The 13,274-nt window shown below is 32.5% G+C and overlaps 1 protein-coding gene across 1 annotated transcript; it reads left to right on the top strand.

Annotated features, from left to right (window-relative positions):
• Window positions 1–8,274: 8,274 nt before the first annotated feature.
• On the top strand, window positions 8,275–12,476 carry LOC110276514 (homeobox-leucine zipper protein REVOLUTA-like). Its single transcript, XM_052255626.1, has 9 exons — window positions 8,275–8,283; window positions 8,504–8,638; window positions 8,806–9,125; window positions 9,236–9,341; window positions 9,432–9,529; window positions 9,660–9,743; window positions 11,144–11,218; window positions 11,967–12,095; window positions 12,338–12,476. The coding sequence occupies exons 1-6, from the start codon at window positions 8,275–8,277 to the stop codon at window positions 9,670–9,672; spliced, it is 681 nt and encodes a 226-aa protein (XP_052111586.1). The 3' UTR covers window positions 9,673–9,743; window positions 11,144–11,218; window positions 11,967–12,095; window positions 12,338–12,476.
• The last annotated feature ends 798 nt before the right edge of the window (window positions 12,477–13,274 follow it).

A 13,274-nucleotide genomic window follows, 5' to 3' on the forward strand; every position in this document is an offset into this window, starting at 1 on the left:
ATTAATTATAATTCAAATTGAATGATTATTTTGTTATGAAATTATTATTTTCTAATCTATTCATTCATGCGCAATACATATATTAATTATAATCGTAAATTAAGTTATTTTATATTAAATGACTTATATAATGATCATCTTATTAATTATCATAAATGCTTAATTAAATAAGTCATTATTACTTTTGATTTAGAATTATATGAGAATAAAACCAGAGATACTATTTTATTTGGCTTTTGTGTTTAATGGGTGTCACACTCAGATATAAATAGTGACTTTCGAATTTTGGTCCCCAACACATCAAAGCCACATCCATAACTCTTTTTTCCATAAAAGGAATTGCGATTCAACTCTATGAGGGATACAGAAGGTTTTCAAAGAACAAGAAAATGGTTTGAATTTGCACGAATTCTAAATGTTTGAATTTACGATATTATTTCAGTTGGTTGTCGTTACGGGAATGACTCTAATCTATACGTGTCTAAGGAGTAGAATATATTAAATATTATTTAAGTAATTTATTTCTAATATTGATATTTGATTAAATTAAATTCTATTTCTAATATAAAAATACAAAAATTTATTCATTTCATTTTCATTTTCATTGGGTAGCTTTTAAAACAATTCTTTTTCTTCCTATGAGGCGTCGTCACAAGAAGGCAACTATCATGGATACAAATCAGCACACACTCTTCAACTCCCGTGCTCATCATTCAGAGCAATATATGATATGTTATCCATTAAGCATTTATAGACCATGGTGTTATCATGTTTGCATAAATTAAAAAATCCGTAATTAAGCATAAGTCATTTACCTATTTGTGTGGTATATTGTAGTATGAAATTACTTTTAATTTGTGTTGTGCAATGATATTATGGTTTAATTTAATCTTTTATTTTAAAATTGTGTTATGATTTTATCTCATCATTTTCTCTTAGATATTAAGTTGATATATTTTTATTTATTATTGAAGCGGATGTGATATAAAATTTGTAAAAAAAAAAACTTACATTCAATTTATTTTATTGTAGTCTTCTATTCTTCTATTTCTTTTTATTTTTTCTATTCATTTTATTTTCTTTTTAAATATCATATAATTTATTATAATTCATACCAATTAATTAATTATAATTCATTATATCAGTTAGTTTAATTCATTAATTTATAATATACATGATAAAATAGATCATTTGTTACTTATACGCTTATTTTCCTAGAATCTAAATCTGAATAATTATATTTTCAGTTTTTGTTATGAACAAAATATTATTAATAATGAATAATAATTAACCACTCATACTTTTAATCAAAGTGTTTGGATGATTTTTATATTCATTAATATTAATTGTTGATTATTTTTTCGTAAATAAATTGTATTATAATTTTATGTTAGTTCATAATTAATTAATGATTAATTTTTATGAAGCTATGTTACTCTAAATTTTATATTTTATAAATATTTTATTTAAATATAATTTGTTTAACATAAAAATGTATTATTTTTAATAATATAATAATTTTATATTTTTTAATTATTCTAAATGAATATTTTATCAAATACTAATTAAAGCCATCCTTCCATTTGTTTTACTAATCTATTTTCTAACTATTATATAAAATTAAAATTATATTAATGAATTCAATATTAAGTTAATTTGGCTTTTTATTATTTAGAGTGTTTTTTAATCAATAATTTTATATTCATTACTTTTTTTTTAGTTTCATTTTGAATTTTAATTTAGTACTCAAAGGTAGTGAAATTTCATTGATACTGAAATAAAATTACAAAAGGATTTATAGGGTAGAAGAAGTAAAATAATTTGATACTCACATTGCAACATCCAAATGAAACAACTTAGGATCTAAAATGTTTATCTTTCTCTTTCTCGCCATCTATTATATTATTATCTATTCTTTCTATTCTATTATATAAAAATCGAATTTTTACCTTTAATGATAGAATCAACGTAGCATGCTTCTACTTTATTTTGTTTAACTCATTAAAGTCAATTCATTATGATGAATTAATTATATCAACTAATTGATTTGAATAGATATTTAAGTATCACACAATTTAAAATTATGTATATAAATTATTTGATTTAATTTTTATGATATATAAATTTAAGGAATAAATTAAAATAAGATAATTTATTACTTATTTAAATTGAATACAACAAATATAAATTAATTTACTTAAAAATTTACTATTTTCTAATCTTTTATACATAAAAATGACAAAACAAAATTATAAAAATAATCTTTTTATCACTTTTGCTATTTTAATTTTATTTTCTTTGCTTTTTTATCTATAATTTTATTTTACATGAACTTTGTGTATTTAATAACAAAATATATTCATATTAATTCTATCATATAATAGTTTATTTTTTTATGTATTTTGATTTATCTAATTGCTATTGATCTTATTGTTTTTGTTTTTTTGAATTATTCTTTATTCTTTTATGAGATGATAATTTAAAAAAGAACGATAGCCAAAGATAAAGGTTAAAAAAGACTTAGTTTGTTAAATTTGCAGAGGCTAGGAATCGAAACCTTTTCCAGTCTAATCGTTTTCAAGCATGGTAATGAACCAAGTACCTCAAAGTTGTTCAATTCACAAGGATGGAAACCCTGATTTGTGACTATGAGAACTTTGAGTTTTCTCATTTTCTGAATGAAATCCGGAAATGTATACTTGTTTGAATGGATATTTAAAATCAGAACTTCAGTTTCATCAGGGTTCATGTTGTACCAGTCAGGAGTGAATGTTTCATCTGCAGAGAAGCAAACAATATATATAGCATCAATACCAGAGTCAAGTATAGTAAATATGGTCGATGATTATAAAACTGTATACTAACATTGATATAATATTATTTCAAATATATGTTTTGCAGGCATCAAAGAAAAGTAGTGAGTTGTTTTTTAGTAGATTTAAATTTTGTGCATTAGAATTCTCTAATAATTTATTGTTTATTAGAAAATTTTGTGCATTAGAATTCTCTAATAATTTATTATTTATTTTGAGCTAATTTTGATATATTCTTACTTGACAGTTAAACAACATATAAAAATTTGTTGGTGAGTTTAAGTATTATTAAGTTATTTATGGTCACATTGAGTATATATGTTTAATTTATTGAAGAAAGTAGATTACTAAAATCAATTAATAACTATTTTAGAGTTAATATATTTAACACTAGCTTAAGAAAAAACAAATAATACATAACATGTTATATTTTTATTAATCAAATTATTATAATTTAAATTAATCTTAACAAAATAATTTAAAATTATAATTTCAATCTTATCACATGCATGACACGGGTTAATACACTTATACTAAATTATAATTTAGTGATAATCGATAAATAATATAGTTTCTAGTTTTGATGTTCTAACTTTTTTACATATTTATTTCGTTTATTTTCTAAGGAAAAAAATTGATTGTGAAGTACAAATAAACTTTTTTAATTATTATAGACAGCTATATGATATATTGCTAACAAAGAAAATGAAGAATAAATTTTAACAATTTAAATCTTTTATAAAAATTTAGAACTTATTTATGTCCTTTATTATCAAACAGGTTATTTTAACATATATTACAGGAAATAATTCTAATTATAATTAAGGATATATTTTTTTTTATTTTTAACTAAAATGAGTATTTTTTTTAAGAATCAGTAAAAAATGCATAGCTTATAAAACCATTTTTGACTTTTTGTTTTAATAAAAATATTAAAGAAGTAGAAAGATTTTCCGTGATTCAATAATTCAACTCCTCATTAATACTGTAACTAAACAGTCACGACCTTAAAATTACTTACCTGCATCTACTTTATTACGGTTCAATTATACAATAATTAGAACATCATTAATATGGTAAACTTTTCCAATATCACTGGTCCACTTAGGAAAACTAACACGTGTCCCAGAATAATCACAAATTAAATCGGTATAAAATCTGTATATTGATAATTTGTACGATAGAGTGATCCAACTAAAAATAGCGTTTTTCTTTTTTGTCTTCTCATATTTGGTCTGCCTTAGTCTTATGAACTTTTTTCTTTTCGTTGGGCTTAGGTATTATGATTTATGAATTCGTTGGTTTTCTTATATCTGTACTAGGTTTACGAAAGAGTTTCTTATATCTTTATGTCTTTACTAAGCACACCTGAAAAATCACCGGATAATTTTGTTTCATTTTTGATGGGCTGCATCCTTTTTTCTTTTTGTTTTCAAATGCTATTGATTGGCCTCATGTTTTAAAGTTTTGTTAAAGAAACGTGTCAATTCCATCCAAAAAAATATTGTTGAGGCTTGTCCTAATGGCAAACACATTTGCCTACTAAAATTGTCACATATGTTCGAATCTCTCTTAGTAAAAAAGAGAGTATGAAATGTATGTGTGAGTAGGGTATGCGTATTGTGTATTGTATTGACCAAAAAAATAAAAAAAATAAAAAAATAAAAAAGGAATATAAATTATTATTTTACTCCTTCAATATTCACTGTGTGACAAAATGACTTCTGAAAGAAGTATATGACATTATAGTCTCTAAAAGATTAATTTGGTAAAACAAAACCAATATTGTTTTTTGATATATGTGCATCATTAGTAGTTTTCTTTGTTTAATTTCATTTATATTTCAATAGTTTTTGTTTCTTTTTAGTTATTAACTCATAGATTAGCAAAGAATATGTTTAACGCATTGAACAATGTGTTTTAGGAGATTTTGAAGATAAACCAAGCAAAACAAGATCAAAGAAGAATAAATACAGCCAAGGACATACTTCAAGCAGAATACACTTTGAAAGAAAGAGTACACTTTGAGTGGGCACGCTTTTGGAGGCCAAAGAATGAAGAAAGAACCCTGGAAGCTTCGTTGTGCAATGCAAGAGAAGTAGCATCCAACGGCAGTCGTGCGCACGCATAAACTCACGCGTACGCACAAATGTTGCAACTAAAGACAAGCATGCGTACGCACACTGTATGCATCTGCATGAATGTGATTTATTAAGAATACCATGCGTATGCATCACTTTACGCGTATGCACAACTGTGCTATCCCCAAAACCATGCATATGCACCTCCTCATGCGTACACACAAAGGCAATTTGGCGTCCCACGCCATGATTGGTCGCGCCGCGCTTGTTGCTTGTATTTACATGACAATTAGCCATTCATGGGAGAAAATGCTTCAACGTCCCACGCCATGAGTTCAACGTGCCACGCTAATGCTCCATGCCTTCATAATTTGGGCCAAAGTTGATCAAGAAAAATCATTGTCACCATGAAATGTGGATTCGTCACCCATCTGACGGCCCGAACTAAACGTGGCTACCCTGGGGATAGATCACCCCAAGGCCAACAAAATAGATATCCAAATATCAAAATACATATCCAAATAAGTAAATGACTACCCGGGAGTCGATCACCCCGAGGCTAATAAAACAGATATCCAAATAACAAAAAATGGTGACCTGTGGATTGATCACCCCGAGGCAAACAAAACGGATATCCAAATAAGTAAACGACTACACAGGGATCGATCAACCTGAGGCCAACGAAACAGATATCCAAATAACAAAATAGATATCCAAATAAGTAAACAACTACCCGGGGATCGAGCACCTCGAGGCCAACGAAACGGATATCCAAATAAGTAAATGGCTATCTGGATATCGATAACCCCGATGCCAACAAAACGAATATCTAAATCACAAATCAAATATCCAAATAAATAAACGGCTACCTAGGGATCGATCAGCCCTAGGCCAACGAAATGGATATCCAAATAACAAGACGGATATCCAAATAAGTAAACGGCTACCCGGGGATTGATCACTCTGAGGCCAACGAATCGGATATCCAAATAAGTAAACAGCTACCCAGAGATCGATCATCCGGAGGCCAACGAAATAGATATCCAAATAATAAAATGGATATCCAATTAAGTAAACGGCTATCCGGGGATTGATCACTCCAGGACGAACAAAACGGATATCCAAATAATAAACGGTGACCCAGAGATTGAATAACCGGCGAAGCCAACAAATCGAATATCCAAATAAGTTAAACGGCTACCCCTAGAAACCGATCACCTCCGATGCCAACAAAACAGATATCCAAATAAGCTAAATAAGCAAAGTATTGAAATCGGCCCACCAAGAGGCCTAAGAAAAGTTCACAATAATGGCTCAGAAAGGCCACACAAAACAAGCATGAGCTGACGGTCTTCCAACTTGCAGAAAGCCAAACTCACCAACATCCCACCAATCGGTGCAGGATGATATCACGCCCTTTCCAAGCCCCTCACGGCATCCCAATAATAGAAAACCAAATTCGTCAACAAAAGCGGCGTTAAGGTCTAAGCTAATGACTTTCCAACTCGCGAAAAGTGGAACTCACCAACATCCCACCAATTGGCATAGGATGAGCCACGTCCTTTCTAGGCCCCTCACAATCTTCCGAACTATAGAGAACCGGGCTCTCCAACAACTCAACATGGAGACCAAGCAAGCATGCTCTCATGCTCCGGGGGCAACAATGTACTAGAAGTCTATGGTACGGGTTGTGAGGTGGATCGGAGACTTGCAAGTCGAGGCGATTATTGGATCGTCGTTTTGGAGCGGCGGGAGGTGATACCTACAAAGACACTCTGACGCTCAAGTCAAAATAGATCTGAGAGATATAAGGTGTGTGGAACGAGTGAGTACCTGAGGGGTCTCTAGCTCCCCTTTATATAGTTTGTGGTAGTTATTTTATCTTATCTTTGTTTAGCTAAGATAAGGAATGGATTTGAATTTTAATGTTGAGTCATGATATTGGAAGTTATTGATCCGATCCGTTTAGGATATCGGAAGTTATATTGATTCGTCTTTGGGTCGTGAGGATGGCCCAATCTTAAGATTGCCCGATTCAGTGACCGTTCCGAAGAAGGACTCGGAGATCAAGTCTGAAACATATATTTTAAGATTTATATTAAAATATATTTATATTTTATTTTTTATTTATAATTTATATATTATTTTATTACATAATTTGATTATTTTGATTAAATTACAGTCACTATAAGAAAAAAGGCTTATGGCCATGCTTTTTTTGCCATGCTTTAAAAGCATGGCCAAAAGTGGTCAATGGCCACGCTTTTGTGAGGGGGCGATTGAATAGAGATTCGGCCACGTTTTTTCTCACCACGCTTCAAAAGCGTGGCGAAAAGGGTCAACGGCCACGCTTTTGGAAAGGTGGCAATTGATAAGAGATACGGCCACATTTTTTTTGCCACGCTTCAAAAGTGTAGTCATAGAAAAAAGTAGGGACGTTTCAAAAGCGTGGCAACAGGGTTTCATTACGGACGCTATTATGAAGCGTGGCCATATCCTGTCACTCTTTTGGCACGCTTTTGAAGCGTGGCCAAAAGGTTTTTGAAAAATAAAATCCTAATAAGCCCAAAGAAAGCTTCGGGAGTCGGGACTACTCTCTCACTCTCAACTCGATCTTACGCTGTCATTCTCAACTCCCATCTCTCAACCCTGGAAGAGCTCAGATCTCTGCCATCACCAGCACCAGCACCGTCCTCGCTGCGCCATTAGCCTCCCCTCTGCCTCGTCTCCTCCTCGTCACTAGGGTCGCCCTCCTCGCCGATCTCCTCTGCATCGTCTGTATCATCTTCTCTGCTCTCCTTCCTTGTAGTTTCACCTTCCTTGCCACCATGCCTTCCTTGTAGCTTTCCTGGAAACAACAAAAAAAGTTGTAAGGAGTACCAAAAAGGGAGGCAGATCGAAGAACGTTGACAGGTTCAAACTTGAAAGGAGTTGGATCCGAAACACAAGCACCCCCCAAAACCCATGAAGCAACCCTAACCACGCTTCCATCGCATCGCATCACACAAACCACACTCTATCTCTCTGCTCCCAACGCTAACTGCAATGTAAGTCTCCTCAATCAGATCTGTTCTCTTTGTACTTGATTCCTCCCATGGATCTGATCCTATGTTAATTTGTTGTTTTCTTATTTATTGACCTACACTTAGGGCTGACGACGAACCCGTTGATCAAAAGAGATATCTCGAAGACTCTTGCAAACCAAAGTGTGTCAAACCATTACTTGAATATCAGGTATGGATTCCTTTTTTTGTTGCTTTTTCTACAAGATGGCTTCTGGAATGGCAGAATTGATAGATTCAAAGATTTAGGACAAAATGGTAAAACAGTACTAGGAAATGAAATGCTTATATTTTATACCTTAGGTTCTGCCTTCTTATATGGATGATGTGAGTTGGTTATAATTTTTTACTGAACCATATAATCTAGAAACAAACAAGAGATGCTACCATTCTTTCATTCTGTTCTTCAATTGCCTTCCTCTAAGTTCACTTTTTTCTTATTTTTTCTTCCTTTTTCAATATAATTTTAAATAGTATTACGGTTTGTTCATGCAGAAATGTAATAAGTAGACTGGTCCTATATAACCATTTTGTTTTCTTTGGACAGTTATGTAGTGGAATTGACGAGAATGCCGTGGGGGCTTGTTCTGAGCTCATATTTGCTCCTATTGATGAAATATTCCCAGATGATGCTCCATTGTTGCCTTCCGGTTTCTGCATTATCCCGTTGGATTCAAAACCAGTTGAGTTCTGTTTATATTTGGTCCTTTTTAGTGTTAAGTCTCTTAATATTGCATTTGAATAGAGAAAAAAGTACTGTGCAAGTAAGAAAGGAGCTACTGAAACTGATGCACACATATGACACACTATAATCATGTTGATATCATTGTTTTCCAGGGTGATAAAAAGGATTCAGTGACAGCAAGTCAAACCCTGGATTTGACATCTGGTTTTGAAGTTGGCCCAACAACAAATGGTGCATGCGATGCGGTATCATGTCATAGTGCTCGGTCAGTGTTGACTATTGCCTTCCAGTTTCCTTTTGACAGTAATCTGCAGGATAATGTTGCTGTCATGGCATGCCAGTACATCCGTAGTGTGATTTCCTCAGTGCAGAGGGTTACCATGGCGATTTCTCCATCTGGTATAAACCCGACAGTTAGCTCAAAACTCTCTTCTGGTTCTCCAGAAGATCTTACACTAGCCAACTGGATCTGCTGCAGTTATAGGCAAGTCTGCATCTGTTGTATTGTGTTCAAGCTTTATTGTTGAATATTCATTCTTGAAAAGTATCTAATGATGCCCTTCACTTTTTTGTTCTTCTTTCTTCTATGAATAGTTATTATTTGGGGATAGAGTTGCTGAGATCTGATTCTCTCATTGGTGAGTCAATGCTTAAACATTTGTGGCATCATCAGGATGCCATTTTGTGCTGTTCTTTGAAGGTATAGCAGATGTTTTGTTCATAGTAGAGTTCATCATTTCCATGAAAGCCTTTAATTTAAGATATATATGATTCTCTGTCTGGATCGTAGTCAGTGCCAGCGTTCATCTTTGCAAACCAGGCTGGCCTTGACATGTTGGAAACAACTTTGGTGGCTTTACAAGACATCACATGGGTATTTAGAGGAAGGTAATTCATTAAGTCTGCAAAATTGTAACAATGAATCTTTCTCTAAGTGTTGTTTATGTATGTTCAATTTTAATTTGTCGGAAATGGGAATTGTTTCTTTCATTAACTATTCTGTTTCTTTGTTTATTAGTGCCTTTTATTAACTCCATCTTGTGAAGGCAGAGAAAGCTAGAAGATACATTCCAAAAGAATTCAAATAGGTTGAAGCTTTTGGGTAGGTCCGATATTGTAATTTCCTCTCTTTAGATTATAAATGCAGCAATTCTTTTATGGGTTTGAGTCTTTAGGCAATTTGTAAATATTGAATCCAAGAAATGTCGACAGTTTGGAAGACTAACTATTGCTGACGTGAACTCAGGGATATTTTTGTTTGATGTCTTCTGATTTGCATTTTAATCTTTACAATGATGGTTGCCCGATGTGTAGTGTTATCAATTCACTTTATTTTAGACTTTTTATTTTGTATACTTTCTATTTTTCTCAAAAATTGCTATACTTTATAGCAGGAAATCATCAAGCATGTGTTTCTTTACAAAGAGTTGTTTATCTTGTTTCTTTAAATAGCTATGTAAGTTTAACTTGCAGAAAATGTATTAATAAGCTAGAATGTGAGTCAATTTTTTAGCATTTTTCTATTTTCTGTACTAAATTTCGGACTAGCAAACTGTGATTAGTTGTAGAATAATCTTATGTATTTCTCTTGTGCTCTTTTGGTTGATGCCTTCTATTAAATTTTTTGGGAGTTTGTTTAAGTACCAATAATATTATTTGATTTGTTCTAGATTGAAAAGTAAAAGTTGGAGTAGACCCTGTGTCTCTGTGAGCCCAGAGCCACTACTAGACCCTGTTTTACTGTGCACCCACCCTCCGCCACTGTCGCTACCCCAGCGCCACCACTAGGCCGCCACCGTGTTGCTCCGGCCATTCACTCATCATCATCAATCTTTCCCTTCCCTTCCCCTGTTCCAATTCCCTGCTTCCCAGGTTCCCTTTTCATCTCATTTAATCTGGTTTAGCTCATTCTGTTTAGCTTGTTTAGTTCAACTAATTCAGTTTAGTTGAATTAGGTGGTTAGAGAATCTGGACTGGTTAGTGGATGTAGGTTTTGTTTTGTTTACTGCTGCTGTTCGGAATGAATTTGTCTTTCCTCTGAATGCTGCCCTGGATGAACTTGTTTATTGTGCTGTTTTGGTGTTGAATTCTGGACTTGTGATTGCTGTTTATTGTATTTTTTTTCATTGTCCAAAATAGATGCTGTGAAAGTGTTACTGTTTCATTAATTTTTCTTGGTTTGTTATTGCTGAGTGCTGCTCTGCTTGTTGCTTGGTCCATGTTATATGAACTGCAATGATTTCAGTTTGTGGACCTGGTTAAGTCATATGAATTCTGTTTGCTGCTTGCTTGAACCTGGGAAACATGCTATTTACTGCTGCTGTTTAATAAACAATTGCTTCTGTTGATGATTCTATTCTTATTTTGAGTTGTGTCTTGAACGTTCTGAATCCTGACGCCAAAGTTTGATAATAATAATGGCGATTTTTCTTGTAGTATCATTGATTAGCATGTCAGATCTCCTTTTTTGAGTTACTAATGTTCAATTGTAATCAATTTTAGGGGGCCAATATTCTTGTAGATAATAAAGGTTGCATTAAACTTGCAGATTTTGGGGCCTCCAAACAAGTTGAGCTGGTAATCTAAGTCTTCTCTATTTCTCTACTATAGTACTATTAGATATACTATTTTGACTTTGTGAGGATCTTGCATCTACGTATTTGTTGAAGAAGCATCTTTGTTTGATTTAGGAGTTATTTATAACATAGTCTCGATTTTGTGTTCCTATTAATATCTTAGTTATTTATAACTATCTTTGACGTGCATCATATTCATTACTTCACATACAAAAAAAAGATAATTGATATTCATTATTTTTTATGATACAAAAAAATCGAGCTAGCTAGTTCTAAATTTCTAATAGAAAGAGATGGAACTGCTACAGTTTTGCGGTGGGGTTGCAACTCTTATGGAGCACATAGATTCATAATACACTTAATCTGAGCAAATTGCACTATCAATATCTCAACCAATCATGTTCATTTCTGAAGTTTGAAGATTATATTAAAAAGATAATGACACTTGATCATTATGAGTTAGAGATACAGCATTATAAATCATTTGGTTGCAAGAAACTCCTCATTCAAACATCATAGGACAAATCTAAATACTTAAGGAGTAAATATTTGCACTAGTTTTTTTTTCTAGAAGAATATAAATAAAAAATTCCACTAACCAGTCAATGCAAAAGCAGTTAGAACCGATTCCAGTCTAAAATTATTGCTTGTGTTAATGTGTAACTATTGATTAACATATCTACAAGTGTTTTAAAGTGGTATCTATAAATATGGAGTACAAAGTAGTGAAGAAAATAGTTCTATTGCAGGTTGCAATGAAGCTTCCTTCAGATAGGGAAATTCATGCAAGTGCTTTGTTGCGGAGGGGAATTTGGACCTTAAATGAAATTTTTTGTACCGATTTCTCGTTGGTGCTTGAGGAGAATCATAAATTCCTGGTACAAATTTTAATTACTTAATTGCTATACTAATTGTATATTGTAATAATCCAGAAGTTTGTGTTAAGCTGACCAAGTTTATTTTTATTCCTATTAGCATAATGCTGATGAATTTTTATTGTAGAATGTGAACCTCGTTTAATTTGGAATTATTAATACATGCATAAATTAAATTATTTCTTATAATATTTTTATATATATCGTTTTCTTTTGTTCAATTTGTTCTTGATATTTTGCTGCAGGCTAGTATTGGAATGGATAACTTGAACGCTTAATGCACAAAGTGGAGCAGTTTTAGGTTGATTCTGATCTTTTACTAAGTATTTAGGTTGATGATCATCTCTATTAGTGTAATTCGATATATTATGAGCAGTTCTAACTTGTATTGTTTCTGTATTTTTCTTTGGTTTTTAGTTTTGGAATTTGAACTCTGAGATTTATTTTGTCTTTGAGTATTAGTTTCTTAATGTATAAAACAATTATAGTAAATTATATGTCACTAACTATTGTTTGATTTGTCTTGCAATAAAAATTGTATACTATATTTGTAGGTTTGTTAATAAAAAAGGATTGAAAATTTATATTGTGTAGTAATGAAGATCAAGAAAAAGAAATTTTTTTTTAATTTAACAAGGCTTTCGCCACGCTTTTAAAGTGTGGCTGTATATCTTACTATGGCCACGCTTTAAAAGCGTGGCCGTATCTCTTGTTATCGCCACGCTTCAAAAGCGTGGCCGTATCTCTACTTATCGCCACACTTTAAAAGCGTGGCCATATCTCCCATATGGCCACACTTTAAAAGCGTGGACATATCTCTCACATACGGCAACGCTTTAATGGGTGGCTAGTTGTAAAAAGCGTGACAAAAGAAAAAGCGTGGTAATAGGTCACCAAAAGCGTGGCGATAGAACAACTGCCACCTTTTCAGACGCCACCTTTCAAAAGCGTGGCGGTAGCTCAAAAAACGTGGCGAAAAGTTATCGCCATACTTTTTTCAGCTTTTCGTGACGCTTTAAAAGCGTGGCAATAGACGTATTTTCTTGTAGTGGGTTAAAACTGTTGAATCCTTTGCTTGTTAGCATCCCTGGCCTGTTGCAGTTCTAATCTCCATTTTGGTTGTTCTTGTGCCCTCGTAGTGCTGTCTTATTTCTACTTCTCCATGTGCCCGTGTTAATTATT

The sequence above is a fragment of the Arachis duranensis genome, chromosome 10 (genome assembly GCF_000817695.3).
Source record: "Arachis duranensis cultivar V14167 chromosome 10, aradu.V14167.gnm2.J7QH, whole genome shotgun sequence".
In the NCBI taxonomy this organism is placed as follows: Eukaryota; Viridiplantae; Streptophyta; class Magnoliopsida; order Fabales; family Fabaceae; genus Arachis; species Arachis duranensis.